Source organism: Abramis brama, assembly GCF_963993115.1.
Source record: "Abramis brama genome assembly, chromosome: 17".
Taxonomy (NCBI): Eukaryota; Metazoa; Chordata; class Actinopteri; order Cypriniformes; family Leuciscidae; genus Abramis; species Abramis brama.
Window position 1 is genome coordinate 23,122,493 of NC_139979.1, and position 23,592 is coordinate 23,146,084.

Sequence of the window (23,592 nt, forward strand, 5' to 3'; positions counted from 1 at the left end):
ATGTATATATTATATTAGTAGTGATATATATATATATATATATATATATAACTATTATATTTAATTTATGTTCTTAATTTTATTGATTGTAACATTTTTTTCTTAATATCTTCTAAGGCACTTCCAGGTTTGTTTGGGGTTGGATTGAAATTGTAAAAAGCATTGTCTCTGTACAAATAATAACATATATACATGCATATGAAATACACATGAAATGTATTGCACTCTTTTTTTTTGCAGATAAGCATAAACCCAGCATGTTGCCAAAATATGCTAGGAAAGATCTGCTCGACACAGTCCAGTGATGCTGTGTTGTACTCATGCTATTTTATGGGCACTGCACGGCTTTGGTTTACCATGAATATTGCAGGCTGTCTTTTGTAGCGTAGCCCCTTCCCCCCTTCCTTCAGCCAGGCTTGCGGATGACCGTAAAGCTGGTGTGGGTTTAGTGTCCAGCTGTGGCTCACAGGCCATTCAGAGCAGTCTGGGGAACGGGCCAGTGGGGCTATTAGTGGCCTACCTCCTTCCCCTTGGCCATGCAGCAGCTGCAAGTCTAACACCCCCCCCACACACACACACACCCGACCCCCCTCCCTCCATTTACCCCCCTGTCCAGACCCTCAGTGGCTCTGAAAGGGTATTGACCATCAGACCAGGGGGAGGTGTCAGGGCCCTAAATCACACACACCAAGCTCTCTTCTTTTCAAAGCAGGCCAGTGTGTGCTGTAAATGATGCTTGGTCAAAATAGTGCGTCACATGGTCCGTCTGGGGTCCAGCAGCATTGTAAACCTCAAAGACCCACATCATTACAGTTGAATATGACATGATAGCTTTATTTTAATAATGCAGGATTTTAATTATTCATCTTATAGTAAATTATACGTAAACAAACTTTAGAATATTCTTTTGGTCTGCTAAACACTAATTTAGCAAGTCTATATTGTGACCGGGTTCCTTAGGTGGGCGCTGTGTGTGTGGGCATGTTGGTGGAGTGTGAGGTCTGCATTGCTTTCCTGTTGCTGACTTATTTGTCACACTCGCCTTCTAATCTGACCCTCCTGCACGCGCACATATTCGCACACACACGGCACCAGACGCTGCTCTGTCAGCGAGGTGTGTCTGTATCAAAGGACGGCTACAGGAAGCTTTCACATGTGCACTTCCTGTCTCGTTTCACACAGCTCGGACAACTGCCCTATATCTGGCAGCCTGTGTGGGATAAGGTGTGTGAATCACATTGCACATTTTATCTCTACTTGCGTAATTCTGCAGTTGTGTACAGCAGGAGTTTTCAAACGACTTAATGCCAACCTATTTTTAAAATATAAAGAATGCTATATAATTTAACACAAATGTGTGTGTGTGTGTGTGTGTGTATGTGTATGTGTGTGTGTATATATATATATATATATATATATAATATATATATATATTAGCGCCCATCTAAGGCACCCATCTAAGGAACCTGGTCACAATATAGACTTGCTAAATTAGTGTTTATCAGACCAAAAGAATATTCTAAAGGTCATTTACGTATAATTTACTATAAGATGAATAATTAAAATCCTGCATTATTAAAATAAAGCTATCATGTCATATTCAACTGTAATGATGTGGGTCTTTGAGGTATATATATATAATTTTTGTTTTTTTAAAGGTGTGATATAAAAAACATTAAATGTATTTGTAAAATGTTATTTAAATCATGAATTAAAATAAATAGATAAAATAAAAAAAATATGTATTTAAAAAAAAAAAATATATATATATATATATATATTTTAATTTTTTTTAAATACATATTTTTTTTATTTTATCTATTTATTTTAATATATAATAAATAAATAAAATGTGCATATATATATATATATATATATATATATATATATATATATATATATATATATATATATATATATATATATATATATAAAATATATATGTAAAAAAAAAAAAATATATATATATATATATATATATATATATATATATATATATATATATATATATATATAAAATATATATGTAAAAAAAAAAATATATATATATATATATATATATATATATATATATATATATATAATTTTTTTTTTTTTTTTTAACATATTTTTTTTAAACATATTTTTTTTTATATATATATATATATATATATATATATATATGCACATTTTATTTATTTATTAAAAGGTGTGATATAAAAACATTAAATTATTGTTTTGTTAAAATGTATTTTAATGTTAAAATTTTATTTAAAACATTAATTAAAATGAAGTATTTGAATTAAATAATTAAAGATCATCATTAAATTGACAATCAAAAAATTACTTCATTACAAATCATTATGAATCAATCAAATGTATTTGTATAGCACATATGTTCTTGACTGTGGAGGCTAGCAAACTACCAAGGGGCCCCTGGATGACTTAAAGTATTTAAATTAATAAATTCATATTAATATATTAAAATAGTTAATTATCATAAAATCAAGATTCAAACGATGCATTTTAACACATCAACACTCCCATATTCTGTTAATAGAAAAGTCTGAAAACAAGCAGTTTAAAAACAACTGATCTACAGACCTGACTTAATTAGAATGCATAAATGTAATATATTTTAGGCTATACTCTTACTTCTTAAGCTTTACAGATAGTTAAAGAAAGATTTATTGAACCCTATGGTCTTTCAGCAAGTTTTTCCTTTTCTTTTTAGTCTTGTGAGGAGGATGGTGCACATTGAGGACAGTCGGCGGTGGAGAGACAGTGTGTGTGTGTCTGCGGCAGCTGTCAGCAGCTGCATAACCAGACCTGTGTTTTATAGACAGTTACGTGGACGCAGGCAGTAAGAGGTTTGCTGGCCGGAGCTGAGCACTATACATTATACAGCAGGAATCACTTAGGCTACCGGGGTCAAGTAGGGCCCACAAACTTCATATTTAACTTCAGATGGGGTATGATTCAAACCTCATTGCTCTTTCCGAGCCATTCAGAGAGGCTTTTTTCTCCGATAGTGAGGTGAAGGATGAAGGTAGATGAGCAGTGAGTGTCTTGTCAGCTTTGGGGAGATCAAAGACTTGAATGTCAGAGAGAAAAAAGGCTTTAAATGTCAGTCCGAGTACGCGGGATTGAGATGTTTCAGGGTTTCACTGTAGCTGAGCATTCTTTTCAGGAGCAACAAACGAGAGACCGTGTTTATGTGGGAACCTTTTCAGAAACACAGTTGAGGTTGCAGATTCGCAGCCTGGGCCATCTGCGTATACCTCTATGCTGCCCTACGAAGGCAAAGCACAGCAACTACACTAAAACTAAAGCAGAATCTGAACTTCTGTCCCGTGCTAAACTCATCTATCTCAGGACAGATCATAGTTTAAGAGACCCCATTCAGTCATAACTCAGTTTTGACTAAATGTGTTACTGTGTTCTGTCTTTGCAAGATAGTATAGTATAACCCCGGGATTTTCTTTTTTTGATGCCAATATAATGAATGCTTTTTATGGGACTAAAAATATAAAGGCAGCTATATATTTCAAAGCATATAAATCAGTTTATACTGTGTGAGAAACGTGTGATTTGTAACAAAATTAATAAAATAATCAGAAATTTCTGAAAATTACAATACCGTCAAAAAAGTATTGGGTTAGTGAGATTTTGTTTTTAAGAAATTAATACTTTTATTCAGCAAGGATGCATTAAATTAATCAAAAGTGAATACAGTAAAGACATGAGTAATGTTACAAAATAGATCTAATTCAAACTTTTTGAACTTTATATTCATGAAAGAATCCTGAAAAAATTCTCATAGTATTAACCAGCACAACTGTTTTCAACATTGATAATAATAATAAATGTTAGAATCATTTCTGAAGGATCATGTGACACTGAAGACTGGAGTAATGATGCTGAATATTTTATATTTTAAAAAATATTTTAAATTTTCACAATAGTATTGCTATTACTGTATTTTTATCAGATAAATGCAACCTTGATGAGAATAAAAGACATTTCCGACCACAAACAATATGCAACCGTAGTGTATAAACGGTAATTGGCTTTTTTATTGTCGTGCTAAATTGTTAAATATCTTCTAGAATATAGTTAGTTTTTATAAAGTTGACAGCATATCTGAGAATATATATTTTTTTACTTTATAATTATAAATTTTTCCGCTTACTGTTAAAACTGATCTTCTAGTCAATAAAATAAACATAATTGCAATGAATCTCATTATTTCTGTGTTTGTATATTAATCATCAATGTTTCTCATGGGCCCCCTTGCAGTTCAGTGGGGGTCCATGAACCCCTGTTCTTCCAAAGGTCTGCTGGGAAATGGAGTTTTATGTGGAGACCAGACACACTTTCAGTGCATCTAACGTCCATTTCAATCCGGTCTCCTCTCACTGCCTCCCGACATTCTCCTCTTTGAAAGAAATCCTGATGTGGCCTGACAGATCCGCCTCAGTATAACCTCAGAGTTTAGCCTTGTCTGTGAGAAACAGCGGCGGAAAAAAACCACAGGGTTTAGTAGCTTTGAAGTGAATGGCACCGTGGGATCTGTTTGTAATTATGGAATAAAGAAAGAGAGACGGATTGACGGATCTTATCTGGTTCTTATCTTTATGGTTATCTTTTCCGTGAGCTGGTGAAGAGCTGATCTGTCTCTGTATGCAAAGAAAAGGACTCTGTCCTCAGGCTCACAGATCTGTTGTGCTTCGTAAGAAATATATCGCCCGTTCACATTCTCTTGTGTAATCTTTATAGGTCCTACGGGCCTTGTGTCCTTGAGTTGGCCTTGGAAAGACAGACAGAATGGAGGAGATTGGGAGGGGTGCGGGAAAAGGGGGTAGGGATGTACGGATAGAGACAGTATGAGAAGAAAATGAGGCAAAACCCGAAGATGAACGGGTAATATGAACTATATATATTGATAGTTTTCATTCCCCTGGGCGTTGACCTATGAGATTTGACCTCGCTGATTGTGTCACTGCTCTGATTGGTCTCAACGGTGAGTGAGTTTAATGAACGTCGGTTATCGGTTTTTCTGTTTCCCCCCCCCCACAGGAGTACGACATCTTCGGTTGGTGGGTGGGGGAGATGAAAGGGGTCATCGGAATCGTGCCTAAGGAGTATCTTATGGAACTGTATGTGCTGTAATGGGTCTGAGGTGAGAAACTGAATGGCAGCCCATATGCCTTGTTTTATTACACTGTAAAAAAAAAAGATTTTTCAAAATTGTAAATAAAACAAAGATTATTAGAGTATATGTTTCACAAGAAAATACTATTTCAGTCTTTCTACTTCAAAATTTCACTTATAATTCAATGTGTCACTTGTTGCGTTTCTAGTGTTCTAGCAATTTAACAAAGTCTACATCAAATATTTTTCTTTTTTGTTCATTTCTAGGAACCTCTGATGACCTGCCATTGTAGCTTCATGTTCCACAAGTTGCCATCTCATTCTGTGTGTTTCTATTATTTTATGTAGCTGATATGTAAAGCATACTGCCTGTTAAAAGGCACAATTAATTGTAAAGCAGCCTATGTTTAGTGAAGAATGTAATACTGTAATACTAACTTGCTCTAGTATGTAATATAGATGACTGATTGAATGTGACTTTCTTTCAAATGCATGATGTTGTAAGCAAAAACGACATGAAATAAAGCTTGCATGACGAAACGTTCTGGAGTCTTTTTGTAGCAGTTTGGATTGTAGCCGCCAGGTGGCAGCAGCGTACAGTGTTATTTTTAATAAGCTTGCGTCACAATATTTCAGTGCAGATGTGTGGAATGTCTTCATTTGCAACTCCATTTGATTCCTCCAGAGGAGCAGAGTAGACCACAGAAGACAGGTTTCTACACAGGCTGTTTGTACGTACAGTCACAACGTAGCTGTACGTAGCGAACTGATGGGAAACAAAATCTCTGACCTTTTATGCAGAACATAACAAACAAATCAAAAAGCAGTTATTCAGATGTGGAATTAATTATCTGCTGTAGGAGAGGTGTTTGGCATATCGGATCGTGTCTTCATGGACCGCTGCGTTGACGTCCACAAATATCTGGGCACTGAAGTGAGAAACTTAATTAAAACACATGTCAGGCCGTTACCTTCTCTGCCAGCCAGGAAGAACGTATCCAAACGAAGTGTTACTATTTGCATATTAACTTGCTCAGTCAAGCTTCACACAATAAATACTAAAGACATTTTAATTTGATCATTCTACAATAATATATTATATACCAGTTGATAAACAATTAGACTTGGACCTGCTGTTAAAGGTAATTTAAATTGATTTGAAATCAAATGTTGACACCATGTTTGATATAGAAATATGTTATAAAGGTTTTTTTTATTAACATCAGCAAGATCTGAGAATACTAGAATCTCACGAATAAATATTTGTTATAATGCCAAAAGCATAAGTATAAAATAATTATATTTTCATTTAAAAGTCATTTAAGTCAAATCAGTCTGACATTTTAAAAGTAAAATAAGTATAAAATAAATGTAGTACATCAAATAGTGCATGTTGATTACTTTACAAGTAATCATAATGACTGATTAGCCTACTTTTCAAATTAAAGTAATGAAAATTAGATCTTATTTTGCATTACATTTGGCTTATAACTGAAACCAACCGACTGAATTAATGGATTTATTTGTCATAAATATGCCAGAATGCATATTTTAATGTTACTAAAATAGGCTATTATATTACATTATATTATATTATTATATGATATGATATTATATTATATTTAGGACTGTAAAATCGATTAATTGCGATTAATCGCATCTAACATTAAAGTCTGCGTTTGCATGTATATATATATATATATATATATGTATGACTGAGTGTACAGCATACACAGAAATATATATAAATATAATAATATATACACACACTTTTATGGCTTTTATGTTAGATGCGATTAATCGTGATTAATCTAGTTTACATTTGTATTATATCATTATTTGAATTGTTATATGATATTATAATTGTTTTTTTATTCTTCTAATATATAGCCTATAAATGAAATGAATTAAAAACATAGCAGTATTAATTAAGAAATTATATTTATTCCATTTGCAGAAAACATTCTGCTATATAGGTGTACTAATTTCTTCACTCTTTAACTGTGTTTCCTGATCATTTATTGGAAGGGTGAAATCTGGAACACAGTGACTTTCCTGATTGAACTCGTCCAGTCTGTTAAAGAACCAGCTCTAATGAAGGAGCTCAGGGTGGAGAGGATGTTTCCGCTGAGCCTCGTGTGTGTTAAATCCACATCACATGTCAGCGGCTCACTCCTCTCTGTCAGGGAAGGAGAGGAAAGGAGAGGACAGAATGTTAGTAGTGAGAGGGGTGGAGGTAAGACACCTGTCGAGGGAGGTGGGGATTCATTAGTATTCATTATACATTTCCCACCAGTTCCTAAGCAGAGCGGAAAGAGGAGGGGCACATCCGTCTCCTCCACAGAGATATACAGAAACAGAGAGGAGTGTGATGTCATAGACGGCACTGGCCTTTGCTATGTTGAAATGGGCCTCACTTGAAATGGGCCTCCGCTTGCGCTCGAAAAAGACCCTGCCAATGTGGAAATGAACTGGGGCTAGGGGCAAAAATTCCACCAAAATGAATACAAATTGCCCCGGAGTTTAAGATACATGGGGCAAAAATGTCCTTGTATGAGTTCTTGTTTAAATATTTATTACAGGATGTGCTGTTTTCCCAAATATCAGCACAACTGTTTCCTTGAAGCGGGCCTCTGAATTGCAAAAGGCGCCTCTGTTCATATATAGAGGACGTTCAGCCGAATGGAGCGTCCAACTAAGTAAGATTCAGCACAAGATTTTGGTGTATTGAATTTCCTCCTCAGTGAGTTGCTTTAATAATGGCTCCCTGTCGGTGAACTTTAAAGGTTAATTCACCCAAAAATGAAAATTCTGTCATCATTTACTCACCCTTGTGTCGTTCCGTTCTTTCTTTTGCAGGACACAAATGAAGATATTTTGGGTCCAAACGGTTTTGCTACACTGTAAAAAGTGAACAGTTGGATCAACTTAAAAAAAATTACTTCAATTGGTAACACCTAAAAAAATTAAGTTTTCTCAACTTAAATTATCACATTTTATCGTGAAAAACATGATAATTTAAGTTGAGAAAACTTAATTTCTTTATGTGTTACCAATTGAAGTAATTTTTTTAAGTTGATCCAACTATTCACTTTTTACAGTGTATTAACACATTAACTGAAAGCTTGAATAGCTTGAATGTCAAAAATACATAGCATTTATTTAAAAATTAAAACAAAAATAAAAGCTACTTCAAAATATTAATACTACAATAGTATATAAATATGACACTGACTTTCTCTGTATGGACAAAAGACATTTTTCAAAATATCTTCTTTTGTGTTCTACAGAAGAAAGAAAGTCACACTGGTTTGGATCGAACTATCCCTTTACTAGTCCTGTCAGCAACAAAAGTAAACTAAACAACTCAACACAGTAAGTGCAAGATTGCAGTTGTGAACGTTTACACATTGTGTTCTAGGATGCTGAAAGAACACTCGTTTCCATTCAGGTCCTGCTTTGTAGCGGCTGGGAGGTTTGCGGCAGCAGATGGGCTGTCCCGCTGTGTGCCTGATTGAAACACAGAAGCTGGAGCCGACTCATAACAACATCACCAGCTCCTGTCAGCTCCAGCCAGGGAACAAATCAGCCTTCCCGCGGCTCTGCTGCAGGGAACACGACTCTGCTCCGAGGGAAAAAAAAAAAAAAACAGGGCACAAAGGGTCCTCACGTTTTTAGGACTGCCTGGCTGTCAGTGTTTACAAGCTCTGTGCTTGTGTTTCTCGCAGATGATAGTCATGAAAATCAAAGCTGGAGCTGCAGATGGCAGGGCCATGTGGAAAGGACTGCACTGCAGATATTAAAGCATTGATTATATAAGCTGGTCCAAATAAACTGGTCACTAATGATCACACGTTTGAAGATTAAAGCTCAGGTTAATGAGGTCACACTTGAATCACAGTTTTATATAGTTAAACTATATGTGACTGTAGAGACATCTAGGCCTTGATTTTTACCTCGGTGATGGGTAGCATTTGTGCTTGAACAAAGCAGGGTGGAGTGTCTTTGTCTCTTGAGCTGATGATATAGTGAGCTGGAGGCTGAGAGCAGAATGATATGAAGCCAACCCTCTGTCCTCTGGGTGACATTCAAAGGCTCCATAAATCCTGCTCTTTATGGGGCCAGTTTGCCATAAATCCCACAACCTAATTGGAGATGTAATGAATTACCATAATTAGTCATAGGCGGTCTTACATTAAACGGGAGGTGTGTGTGCCGCAGGGAGCAGTCCATCATGGGGGACGGAAATCTGTGTTCGTTGAAAGCAGAGATTTCACTGGAAGTTTCCCCAGTTGTCTAATCAGTGATTTTAAGTTTCAAACCCAAATGGGCGATAAGGACGTAATCTGGTGTTTTTTCCCCACTCTAAACTCCTCTGAGTGATTCCTAGATCAAAATTCTGGTGGCTATAAAAAAGAAATTGGGTGTAGAATCAATTTTCACTCAGAAATTTCTTGTAAATTTCACAAATAAGTACAAAAAAACACATTTTCTACTAGTAATACTTTTTTCAGTGTAGGTTTTGCAAACATCCTGCAGACAGGGGGCAATCTTGCCATCGTCTTTCCTCTCAGCAAAATTTATCCTGTGATGAAAGAGCTACCGTGCTGGCTGTCGTCTAGGCCCGTTTTGCTAAATATTACCATTTGATTTTATAGGCTAATAAATGATTTGGTTAATGGATCTGCACTCCTTCCCCTGCTATGCTTCGGACAGCTGCGTATCCTATCACAATTTGTTGGAAAAATATAGGTTTCATAAGTAAATCTGGGGCGCATTAAATTCTAGTAATGATGCTAAAACGCTAATAATTAAAACGGGCAACTGGACAAGAAGTTTGATGAGTCAAGTTGAAAATAGTGCAGAGAGTGCAAAGTGGAGAGCAGGTGCCCTTCTGGTTTAACTGCTCAATTCAGTAATGATGCCGTTTATATGAGCTAACACTGTAAAAGAAAATGACCGCTCACAGATGGATTATGTCGTTATTTGTGTTGGAGTTAGAGGACACGATACTGAATTTGTTTTATGTATTTGTGTGTATAAAATGGATTAAGATATTAAAGGCATATTTTTAATCACTCTTCAGTCAATTAGCATACTTTTAAAAAGAGTACTTGTTATGGAAATAATATGCTTTAAATAAGCAATATCACACTCGTGGCCATGATATCACTCTATATGTTGGACAACCAACACACCTTTACCGAGAAGAGTGAAGACTTTGGTTTGGAATATAAGGTGTTAAAATTTAAGACAAATGGACCGTGGAGAGCTTTGAATGGATGAGAACTTCAAAATCAAAATTGTACTTAACTGGTAGCCAGTGACTTCAAAATGGGAGAAATATGATCTCTAGTTTTGGCCCTATAACTTACTATAATTGGTACTATATATTGGTACTATAACTTATTCAAAGTATTCGAAACCCCAATAAGAAGCGCATTACAATAATGCGAGAGAAAACAAATATGTTAATGAACTTTTCTGCAGCTGAGAGGGATAGCATGTTGTGCAATTTTGCTATATCTATGAGATATAAAAAATAAGTTTTAACGACATGAGGGTCAAATGTTAATGGGGAATCAAAGATCACTCCTAGATTCCTTCATTTCTTCTGAAACTCAAGTACAAAACCATCAATGATAAGAAGACTTTGGTAAGTCCTACTGAGCTGATGAGGAGAACCAATAAGCATAACCTCAGTCTCATCACTGTTTAAACATAGAAAATGATTAGCCATCCATGATTTTATTTTATGAGTTACATTTAGGGAGCAATGAGACAGCCTCACTCTGACCAAATTTACAGTGAATATAAATTTGTGTGTCACCGGAATAAAAGTATTACTCGATACCCAAAGGTTGAGCAAGCAAGAATAAATAAAGACTAAAAAGTAAGGGTCCCAATGAAAGTCCATAGGGTACAATGTTAAATGTTGCTTTGAGCCCCATTTTTCAAAATGTCTTATTTTGTGTTCTACCGAATAAATAAGTCATACCTTTAAATATCAATTCATACAAAACGTCATACCTTCAATTATCAATTTAAAAGTAAAAATGCCTTTTTAGGGGTATATGTGATTTATTACCGTATAACTGAAGAGCATTGTGGTGTTTTAAGACCTCTTTGCTCATTTATCCAGAACTATTCGCACCTTTATTACTTGCCCCCCTTTTTTTCCTCTCTATTTCACTTTCCTTCATTCACACATACACTTACAGAAAGGCACACCTCACTAACTCTCTTGGAAATAACAGGGGCTTATTTATGTGGTATCCCCGGGTGTTCCTCAGGGAAATATACTACTTTTCTTACTGGCCTCCTGTCAGCATCCCATTAAGGCCCTGTCTTCATTTTACGCCTCTAAATCTGATGCAGACACCACTGAAATGTAAGCAAATATTAATTGGGGTCAGTCGCAGCAGATGCAACTCATGCAAGGCGTCTAATGTAAAGTACCTTTGTGGACCCGTGGCATTACAGAGCGGGGTGCTGACGCCTCACATTTTCCACGTATGCTGGCTATGGCTGCGATGATTCATAATGGTCGCAGCGCTTGGCCTTCATATTTTACCAGGCAAGTGTTTTATCAATTAAAGGAAATGCTGTGATGTTACCCTAGTGCCACAGAGGATTTAGCTTTAGATCTGTGTAACTGCCTCAGACTGACCCCATTGTTAAGTTGCACAGTCAACTTAACATAGTGTGAAACAGTCGAAGTAAAAGCCATAGGGAAATACATTTTTAACAATAACTTATAAAAATTTAAAGACAGACTTACTGTGAGTTCCAAGGTTGTTAATTGATGGTGCATGCTTTTGCTGAAGCCGTTAGGTTAGCGTTATTTCAGGTATAACTTATTTTTAAAAGAATTCTGTTTAACAGTGGAATTTGGGGTGAAAAACTACATTACCCATAATGCTGTACATAAACTCCACCAATCATTCGCAGCGATATATATATTTTTGATATAGTTTATAGTCTTAGTTTATTTTATTTATTTATATATATTATATACATATATGCAATAAACACTAAATATATAATTTCTAACAAATTCAAATTAATAGTTTAATACTTGAACCGATAATTCAGTTGTGTCATTCGCAGTGCTTCATGGGATTGCTTTCCCCCACAAAAGCCGTTAAATATACAGTCCTACCTTGATGCTAGTTGGTTTGGTTCATGGCTAATAACACTTTAAGGAAGACTTTAAAAAACAATCCCTATGGGAAAAATGGGCGGGCAATAATTCATGTTGTGCAGGCGGTCCCGCCCACTCAGACATCTCATTGGTTTACGATTAGACTCCACATAAAGCACATTAAATATCTTTTAAGTGGCTGTGATTTTGTTCATTTGTAAGTCAAGTTTAAAGTTGCACCCCCTGCTGGTATTCGTATACTGTACCACTTTTAATGGCAAGAATCATATTTGCATATGATTCAAAAGTATGCAAACAACATATAAACTTATTTCTTTGTATTATAGTGGATATTTTAACTGTGATTCATTATTTTTGGAGGGCTGTGAAAATACTTTTCCCTGTCTGCTAGAGATGAAAACCTGCAGGTCACATAATTCTAGGGGTCATGTACCAACTGAGCAACTGCCATTGAGAAAGCTAACAGATCGCTCTCTCTGCATATTTTAGACCTCCTTGGTTAGGATGCAACATAAGTGCTTTAGTTTTGAACCTGCTGGTGGTGAATGTTCAGTTATCATGTGAACAGTGTATCACCTTATTATCACTCACAACTTTAACATTTACAGTGACTTTGGAAGAATGAGTCAAATTTGACTACCTCCATTTGCAGTATCAGGGTGATTTGAGGAACAGGTTTTATGAGGTGTTGTCTGAGACGAGGCAGCAGAGGAAAGGGATGGGTAATTCATTAAAAGCACAGTGCCCTGCAGACCCCAGGCCATTATTAATTGTTGTTTGTCATGCTGCTTGTTAATTTGGCCGTGGTGGTGGAAGCGTACAGCCAGGTCTCATTTATCAGAGGAACAGAGAGATCCCTCCAATGACTTTTCAAAAGGTCCTATCAAAGTTTTACGTCTCAAATGCGACCTAAACCGCTGCTCTCAAACCCATGGCTTTTTTTACAGTAAAAATATGGTTCTCTGATAGATCCGTTTAAATAAATATCATCCACTCTAAATAGGGGAATAAATAAGTTTAATTCACCAAGTCTTTTTATAGTATTACTCTGCAAAAATAATTTCCTTCAAAATTAATAATATTTTTTCTTTTAAGTCATTTAAGTCTTTTTCTTAAATTTTTCAATATACCTGAGAAGCAAGATTTAACAAACTATCAGTCTTGTTTTGATTAGCTTAAAACAACAAAAAAAGTAATAATGGACCTTTTTCACCACACGCTGTGATGATGTATCATAAATGTAGCAAAAAAAGTTATTATTTTTTTAAATATACCATATGTACATAATATACCTTGTCATTAAATTACAGAAAACTAGTTAACGTTGCTGCATGCATGTTTCTAATGGCTGAGGGAGTGACGGCAAATTTGGCATCTTTCTCTTGTCTGACCAATGTAATCAGTCTCTTGATATTTTTTCTCTCCTGTTTTTTATCATAGAAAATGCTATTGTAGTTTTTTTTTTTTTTTTTTTACTATTTTGGCAAATGGGAACTCAAAAATTATATTTATTGCAGTTTCCATTCACCACTATATACCCAACTATGACAACTTCCACTTCTGAGAACCCATAAATGTGAAAAGGGTCCATAGAAATTTACATTACAGTGTTATTTTAGTATTATTTATATACTATTTTTTATGTATTGAATTAGCTTTTATCTAAAAAATTTAATTTAATTTGATTTTAATTTTAGTTTAAGCATTGTTTAATATGCTTTTGTCAGTTTTAGTAGATTTATACTTCAGCTTATTATAATGATATACATAAACAAAGAAAGTTTTTCATCTAATATTTATATTTCATTTATATTTCACCTTTATTTCAATTACTGAAAACATTATATAACATAATAACAACACTGTAAAAAAATTCTAACCTCCCAAGTGAAATTCTGTAAATTATACATTTATTATTAAATGTACAATTTTACTTGGGCCAATTGAAAAATTTAGATCTGACCAGTCACTAGAAAATTTTGAGTTGGGGAGGTTAGAATTTTTTTACAGTGAACACTAGTAAATATCCAGAAAACAAGAAAAAAAAAAAAAAATGCTGATTAAGAAAATATTTTTGGCTGTATTTGAATAGATCTTAGCCACTAAATCTTTCACTAAATCGTCTCTTTGTAGTCGTGTCATGTAACTGGATCTAAAATGTAGTAAAATCTTTTTTTTTAATAATATCTGCATAAACTTCTCAGCATGGTGGGTGTCATCATCCCATGTTTAAGAGAGAGAGAGAGAGAGAGCATTGAGAGAATGCCTGTGTGTGTGTGTGTGTGTGTGTGTGTGTGTGTGTGTGTGTGTGTGTGTGTGTGTGTGTGTGTGCGTGTGTGCGTGTGTGTGTGTAAGAATGAAGCCTTGCTTGGCCATCATTGCTGATATATGTGCCAAATTTTCTCCCAGAATAAATCAGGGCCATCAGCATGACAAGCGTTTTTCCACCTGCTATAAACATCTCTCCCACACGCTCGTCTGTCCCAGCGTTGCAGAATATTTACTGGGCTGCTCCCCTGTTTACTGCTATGGCACACCTGACTCTGATTGCCAGAAAAGTGTCCAGCTTGGCATGCTAACGCTTGTTAGTGCATGACTGATGGTCCTGTGTGTGTGAGCTAACCAATGAGAAGACAAACCAGAATCTGATACTATAGTCATCTGAGACCAGAGGCAGCTGCCAAACTCTATTTGGACTGTTCGATGTTACAGCATCCAGACTCACACACATTTTTAGCTATTAAGCTCAATGTTGTGATTCACAGTACAGCTGGGATTTGTGTCCAGGAAGAAAGCATTTAGGATAAGTTAGGAGCATGTATTTTGATCAGGTTGGAAATCTGAGGAATGGCTGGTCATTCATGGTTGGGTTGTGCTCCTCCGAGGTCCTGCCACTGTGTCCCTGAAGTGATTTAGCACCTCAAGCCCCAGAGGGTGCTCACATCTGTCACGGGTTGCTGGAGAGGTGCTGGCATGTGACTTATGCCACGGAGAGGTCATGGGCATGTTGCGTTCTTTGATATAACACTGTTCAATGCCTCTCAGATGTCTGAGTCGAGAGAAGTCAAGCAGATCATTTCCCTGTGATGCTGTGCTGTGCCAATATAAGGAGACAATTCAGAGGCAATGTTTTAAATGTTCACATAGTGCCTCTGAAAAATATATTTAAAATACTGTACACACATGAGATGAAGATGAAGACGTATCAGTAGCCTAATAAAAGCGTATTATTGTACCTGAAGATGGTCGGCTCATGGTGGCTGCCATGTTGAGATCACATGACCAGCTGAAAACTATACCTTCTTGATACTGGATATTTTTTAAAGCTCTGAATAAAGTAGTCATGGCTGACTGTGAATAGCACATGGCATCAGTTACAAAACTTTTTTCTTTTGTGTGATGCTGCATCCACACCACTAGGTGTCAGTATATGTTCAAGACAACTAACATATCAGCCAATGTAACATTAACAAAAACATTTCCGTTATTGGCCAATATTAGAGATTTTTGTTATTTATCACTGTCAGACAATGTATTGTCTGTGTCATGTTTGGTTTGGGGTTTTCCATTCATGTCCATGGTTTCATTTCTCTTATTTTGAAGTTGTCTCATTGTCATGTTCCTGGTTTTGTCATGTGATTCCCTTATCCCATCATGTGATCCTGTCATGTGTTTCCCCTTGTTCACGTGTCTTGTTTTCATTGGATCATTGTTTGATTGTGCACAGGTGTCCCTGGTTTAGTTGTTAGTCTCTGTACAGTATATATAGCCCTCATGTTTCCATGTGTTACCTTTGTTGGTGAGTTATTTTCATGTTTATGTTATTGACCATGTCAAGTCAAGTCTTTGTTTTGCTCACTTTGGATTATAGTAAATAAACTGCACTTAGGCCTAGCTTTCTGTAACATGCTGAATTTAATAGAATATTTTTAATAGAACATTGTTTTTGATATCTGAATTTAATAGAAGAAAATGACTGGTCATCCAATATTGTATATCTTAAACACACTCTGTCAACTTGGATGATTTAGAGATTTCATCTGGTCGTGATCAACATGAGTATCATCAGCATATCAGTGGAAACTAATTCCATGTTTTCTAATAATATTAATTACCAAGGGGCAGCATGTATATTGAAAATAGCAAAGGGCCTAAAACAGACCCTTGCAGCACTCCATAATTAACTGATGTTAACTTGGATAATTCCCCATTTTGAAACCGATCTAAGAGTATGTAATGATCTATAGCAGCACTAAGATCAAGTAAAACTAGTATTGAGATGCAGCCTTGGTCAGAAGCTTAGAAGTAAGTAGTTAAACATTTTAACGAGTGCAGTTTCTGTGCTAAGATGGGGCTGAATCCTAATTTTTCATATATATATTTATTTATTTGTTTATTTTTTGCAATTAGGAGCCTAATTGAGCAGACACAACCTTTTCTAGAATGGGTCTGCAATTTGACAATTCTTTTGGATCTAGTTGTGGTTTCTTAATGAGAGGCTTAATAACGGCCAGCTTGAACCATCTTGGGACATGGCTCAGAGATATAGACGAGTTAATAAGAAGAAAAGAGGCTCTTCTGTTACCGGTAACAACTCTTTCAGTAGTTAAGTGGGTATTGGATCTAATAAACATGGTGTTGGTTTAGATGCAGTGATAAGTGTATTGAGCTCTTCCTGTCCTATAGTTGTAAAGCACTGCAATTGTTCTTGAGGGGCAATAATTGATGCTGAATCATAAAACGCTGCCAAAGGTTGTGCATTTACAATTGTATTTCTAATGGTTTTGATTTTTTCATTACTATTAAACTGTGTTGGAATATTCATTTCAGGTGACATCGGTTTATTTGTTAATCTAGCCACTGAATTAAATAAAAATCTTGGATCATTTTGGTTATTTTCTATGAGTTTGCGGAGATGCTCGGCCCTGGCGGCTTTTTCTAAATGAAGACCTCTAAATGAATTTGTTTTTATTTGCACTCTAGGTTACGAGTTTCTCTCTTGAGACCGTGAGTAATACTGTACCATGGTGCAGTACATTTCTCTCCAACCTTTTTTACTATGATGGGTGAAACAGTTTCAAATGTACTAGAGAAGATAGTGCCTATTCTGCTAGTCATTTCATCAAGTTCGTTTGTGTGTTTGGGTATGAGCAGCTGAGACAGATCAGGCAAGGTATTCGAAGGCTCCTTCAAATGCGGCCTTGAAATGCGTCCTTCGTTTCCTGGGCAATGAAGGATACGACAGATGGATCCTTTACGTCCTACCCTACCCCAGAATTCATTGCATCTTACCAAGATGTGATTTTATATAGTTTATTCTCTTTATAACGTACATAAATGCACCAAGGTGAACATATTTAGAAAGTTTCGTTTTTAGGCAGTTGAATATAAATAGTCCAGTACAAACGTTACTGCCGCGCGTCAACGGAAGCTGTCAGAGTTGCTAGGTGACAAGAACAATCCTCCGGAGGCTAGACCGTCCCATTTAACAACGCTCGGCCTTTGAAGTCGGAGTCCTTCGATGGATGCTCTGAACTGGGATGCAGCTTGCAAGTGCTGTGTTTGAGTCGCTTAAAATCTGCATATGGGAAAGCAACATTCGTCATGAGAATTGTTTATAAATCTGTTGTTGTCAACAAAGCGAAGTGAAGGTTTTCCGCTAAAATAAAAACTCAATTGTTTAATGTTTGAAAGCAGAAATGACCATAAATGTTAGTATTGTACTTTTACTGTTATTCTGTAAAATAAAAAAATAAAAAAATAATGATAATAATTATTAACTTTGTTATTATTGATAATAATAACAATTCTATTAATACTTTTATTATAACATATTGTATCATACTATAATATATTATTATATCATGATTATTAAATACTCTTTTTATTTTACAGTACAATAGTATGTATTATTGTAATAAGTAAATATTTTTTAATTTGATAAAATATTTTTTGTCTTTTTGTCATCATCTGATCACATGCCTGTACCTGGTTGATAACGTGGTGCGATATGGCAAATGTCAGCAGTACGCACATTACAAGGTAGTGACATCATCATTTTGCGGTAGGAAATCTATATCAGTAAGATCGGTTTCATCTGTTATAATTAAATGTAGTGAATGAATAAAACGATGAGTGGGTCTGGTGACATTTTGCTTGACCCCAAAGGAGTTTAGTAAGTCTGGAAACGCAACTCCTAATGCATCATTTCAGCACTTTATCAACATTAAAATCTGCAAACTCTTTTAGAAAATCAACATATAGGGCCCTGGGGGTCTATACTTTAGCCAGTGTTTTTAATTCATTTAGACAAAATAGTATTGAATTTAATTTGGTTTGTTATTGGGCATTACATGAAAATAATTATCAGCTTATCTGTATTGGCTAGAATTTTCACATTGAGGTATTTCTAATTTTACTGTATATGGTTTTCACATGCCTTCATGTTATCTACATGGTCACATCAATGCACACAGCTTCAATGTATTCATCAATAATGACCCTAACAAATGAAAAATATAATAAAATAAAGATGCACTGATACATTTCTCTAAAATTGGATTCTTGACCACTCTAGATCATTACATCAACATGAATCTTACAGTAGCCACATTCAACACCACAGGTCCAAAATGTGTGGATTTAATTTCTCTCCCACATTTACACGACGTCACACCAGGTCTTACTGAAGGAATTCCTTCTGAAACAATTACCTGAGTGTTAAGCCCTGATTGTGTGGGTATTATACGAGTAGCAGGTGTGGTAATTTGAGTCATTTGTGGCAGCGTAATGATGAATGGTGTCAGGAGTAAACAATCAGACCATGGGAAGTGGATCTACTGCAGAGTAAGGAGAATTTAGTTTCATCATAAAAGAATTCTCCCTTCCTCTATTTCACTCCGACACTTTTATGCTTTTTTTATTTTCTAGCTTATTGCGGCCGTGGGCCACGTGCTGATTTATATGGTCTGGCATGGATACAAGGGACCCTCAAGAGACCAAACCCTCCCTCCCAAAGCTCCACATTCACACACACACACACACACACACACACACACACACACACACACACACACACACACACACACACACACACACACACACACACACACACACACACACACACACACACACACACACACACACACACACACACACACACACACACACATAGAGCTCACCCATTGGGCACTTCCCTTTTCTTCCTCTAACAAGATATTAGATTGGGGCAATTCTGGCACTGTTATCCGTCACGTCGTGGGGGCTGTGTGAAACTGTGCTTTTAAGCACTGCACATGATTATTTAAAATGTGTCTGCGGAAATCGGTTATGCCCATTCATTCAGGAACAGGTTACAATGATGCCTTTTTGAGTTTTGAGTGGTTGGTTTGCCTGTTATAGGGCTCTTTGTCTCAATAAGTATGATACAATGGGCCATAGATGAATAGCTACAGGTTAAAGAGTCGGTTAATACAAAAATGTATTGCAATGAATGTATGTGTGAAGCAAAAAACATTGTTTATAATGATTCAAAGCTGGTGATTGAGTGCCAATTAAACCATGTATACAACAGTGAGTACACAAATCTGATTATTCAAAGAGTTTACTTCTATCCCAGAGCCTCCATTTCATTCCTATCAAAAATTAAATATGGTGCTACCCTGGCGAAATAGTATAGTAAAGTGCCCAACAGATGCACACCTCACGGAAGTAGTAGGTCATCCGGGTAGTTTTTGCTTACTGTATTTCTGTCAGGACCACTACCGTCAAATACGATTGACAATTAGCATACAGTTTGGATTGGCGGTATGGTTCCGTTCTGGGCGAGAATTCCCTGCGCATCCATGCAGTCTAGCATGGATAAGAGCAGGGAGAGCAGCGATAACCCCCCTTAGGCTAAACAGAACAGAACCAACATGAATGTTTGCAAATATATTTAATTCAAGATTTTAAAGTACAACATAATTCGAGAATTTATTCTGATTCAAGGGAAATCAGAATGCCAAATCCTGACTGGGCGAGAGGTGGAACTGGGGATGGAGGAGGATAATTAGCTCCTGAGAAACGCGATAGCTGCTGATAATACTGAAGGAGCTTATACATGCATATGGTGATAGGCGTCGTATTCCTATAGGTAGATGTGGATCAGCTGAGAGTCAGCTGATGCGAGCTTGACTTACGTGACCTGCCAGAACTAACACTAACGCTTGATTATGAATATTCGGACATACTACTCTTTCATATACTGTATTTCTACTTTTTCACCTAGTAGAAAAGTATGCAATTTCGTATGCAGCCAATGTCTTAATGAATGAGTCATTGAATCATTAACTCGACCATTTCGTTCAAAAAGGCTGTTTCATTCAGGAACAAATTTACGAAAATCCACCAAATGTGTTTGATACCACGTAATGTTTGCTTTGTTTGAAACTATTTCGTTGACTAGGTAAAAACAAAGTAAGACAAAGGAACGGGCAATATTGTGTCTAAAATGTAATTTACTTACTATTAACTTCTTGTTAATTGAACTGTTTTATAAAAACAATATAACAATCATGCTGTTTTTACGAATGTTTATTTAATTATCTGTGGCACTGCCAATATTCAGGAACAACAGCAGACTTGCTTGTGTGATATTGGTTAAATATGACTGTGAAGGTACTCTCTCAGAGCACATATTTCTTTAGTACCTTTTATTCAAAGACATTTAAGGTACACACAATAATATGTAGTTGCTCTCAGGAGGATGTTATATCAACCCATTATAATGTGAAAGAATTTGAAAAAGATGATTGCCATATAAAATGTGAATCTTTTACATTTGCCCTCTAGAAGTATTTGTGAGATGAGGGCAACTTGATGCCGTTTAATACCCAGCCAAATGACACTCCATTCACGAGTCACTTCACAGCACTGCACACACAGTAATTTCTTCATCTGCTGCAGAAATATGCTCTCCTGCCCGCAGTGACGCGGACCCCATCCGAGCGGAACCAGGCAAAGGTAGCCTGTCAAGGCTGATGAATGGGGGACATGCTGCATCCAGATTCATTTCCCGGCCGACAAGTGAGTGACGGGGAAGATGTCTGGCATTGGCAGCGCTGGCATGGAGGGCTGTTTTTCAGATGGAGCTTAATGTTGAGACAGGACACATAGACGAGTCCCCTCCCCTTCACTGCAGTCCAGATCCTGATGGAAGACAATGAGTTATTGCAAGGTGATAGAGCGTATATATTGTATGAAAGACACAAGAAGCCTTTCAAGAGGATCTTGCTTGTAGATCACTGTATGTTTATAATTCAATTTCACAGCAAGATGGCATGTGTGTGTGTTTGTTGGCATCCTATAACAACAGTTTGTGGGACCTTATCCAACAACCCGTTATCTTTCATAAGGGGAATATTGCACCTATTTTTGGAGAGGGCAACAGTTGTTGTACCAGACAAGATAAGATAAAAAAAGGTTCAATGGGGTTCTATATAGAAGACTCTTGACCAGTGTTGGGTGTAATGCATTAAGTAACATGAGGTATGTAATCGGATTACTTTCCCCAGTAACGAATAAAGTAACACATTGCTTTTATATTTACAACAAAATATCTGAGTTACTTTTTCAAAAACGAAATCCAGGTTACTTTGTTTTCCCTTTTATTGACTGGAACCTCTCCCATCCCCATGTTGAGAGCAATCGGGAGTAAGTGCGGTGTGTAAACATGATGGATATTGTAGTTCTAGACTAAATGGGAGCATGCATTTACTCATCTCTCATCTCACAAAAACAGATTTAGTATTCTTAAAAATGAATACAAACTGTAAAATGCAAACTCAGATTATTACGCAAACCTGCAATAAATAAAAGTTATGTGTTGTGTGTTATTTAAATAATACAAATATACTTTATGTATTTAATCTCACTTTAAATACACAATTCACTTTCTTTGCTGTTAACCTTTGATAATCCAATTCAACCATAATAATTAGCAAACATTACTTTAGATAAACATCAGATTTGTGTTTCATTTTTGTTTTTATTGCTGAAGTAAGTGTTGAACTTTCTTCTCATGCGTCCCTGTGGCAGTACAGATGAAAGGTTTGTTTGAGCTGCGCCCTCTACTGTACAGGAGTGAATTTGCATTCCCTTCATCCTGAGGCTTATTCATTTCACTTTTGGTGTGAAAGGGCCTTTACATTTGCCAAAAATATAACTTTTTATAAAAAAAAATTGTTATTAAAAACAAACAAGCAAGCCCAGCCCAGGTAAGAAAAAGTAACTAAGTAACACGATTAGTTACTTTTTTTAGGAAGTAATGCAATATTGTAATCAATTTTAAACAACCATTTATGCCAAAAAGGTTCTATAGAAGGAGAAATGTCTTAAATTATTACATTACTTTCATGTTTAACAGGTTATTTACATTTTTCTAGCGATTAAGTATTTTTACGTGCTGTTTAATTAATACAATTTTATCAAAATTAAAAGAGAATTAAAACCAGATTAATGAATTAAAACTAAATTCATAAAATTATCCCATGATGGGAACCCCTAAAGGTTCTATATGGAGCACCTGACAGAACCCTTTATGGTTTTATATAGAACCTTTTCTTGTAAGAGGGTATGATAAAAAAAAGGGAAAAAGAAACAGTAGTTTTTACTTTTTACACACGAGCTTTCAAACTCTGACGTAGTATATATTTTTATTTTTTTATTTATTTAATAAAATCAAATATTTAAAAAAATATCACAGATATTATATTTATAATATACAACTTTGACAGAAAAGGTCATACAAGTTTCAAATAGTATTATATTTGGAATATAAGTTTTAAAATATACAGTTTTGGTAAGTTGCATTCAAAATGTATAATGTCAATTCTGAACATCCACTTGCTCCATTAGATGTTAATTTTACAACAACAATAACTTATGTATCTTGATGTGATTTCAGGGCTGTATGGCAATGGTCACTATTGATCAACTACACAATACATGCAAAAGCACAATAAAGGTCAAATGCAATCTAAATAATGTTAAATGTGACTTTAATCTGTATATGAGTGAACATGTGCATGTTGTGAGACAATATGCAGTTGGTATCATAAAAAGTGCTGACAAGCCCTGAAGCAGATGGTGCTGTCCCCAGTGGAGTCATCCCCCTCTCCGTCACCTTTTGCAGCTTCTGTTTGTGGAGAATTCATTCTGCTCATTCAGCATGAACAGATGACCTCCACACACTATGATGAACACAGAAACACACACACAACAGAATCATCAGCAGTATCAGAAATTAACATTTA

The 23,592-nt window shown here is 35.8% G+C and overlaps 1 protein-coding gene across 2 annotated transcripts in view; it reads left to right on the plus strand.

Annotated features, from left to right (window-relative positions):
* skap2 (src kinase associated phosphoprotein 2) overlaps positions 1 to 22,912 on the plus strand; it is a 37,058-nt gene extending 14,146 nt beyond the window's left edge. The window contains exons 12-13 of one of the 2 annotated variants that reach the window (XM_084088713.1): positions 5,059 to 5,161; positions 5,401 to 5,673. In XM_084088713.1, coding sequence (XP_083944839.1) covers positions 5,059 to 5,151 — 93 coding nt within the window. In that variant the 3' untranslated portion in view covers positions 5,152 to 5,161; positions 5,401 to 5,673. Of the gene's footprint in view, positions 1 to 5,058; positions 5,162 to 5,400; positions 5,674 to 21,244 lie in introns of those variants that run through there. The other variant, XM_084088714.1, reaches the window with a different exon arrangement.
* Positions 22,913 to 23,592: the final 680 nt, after the last annotated feature.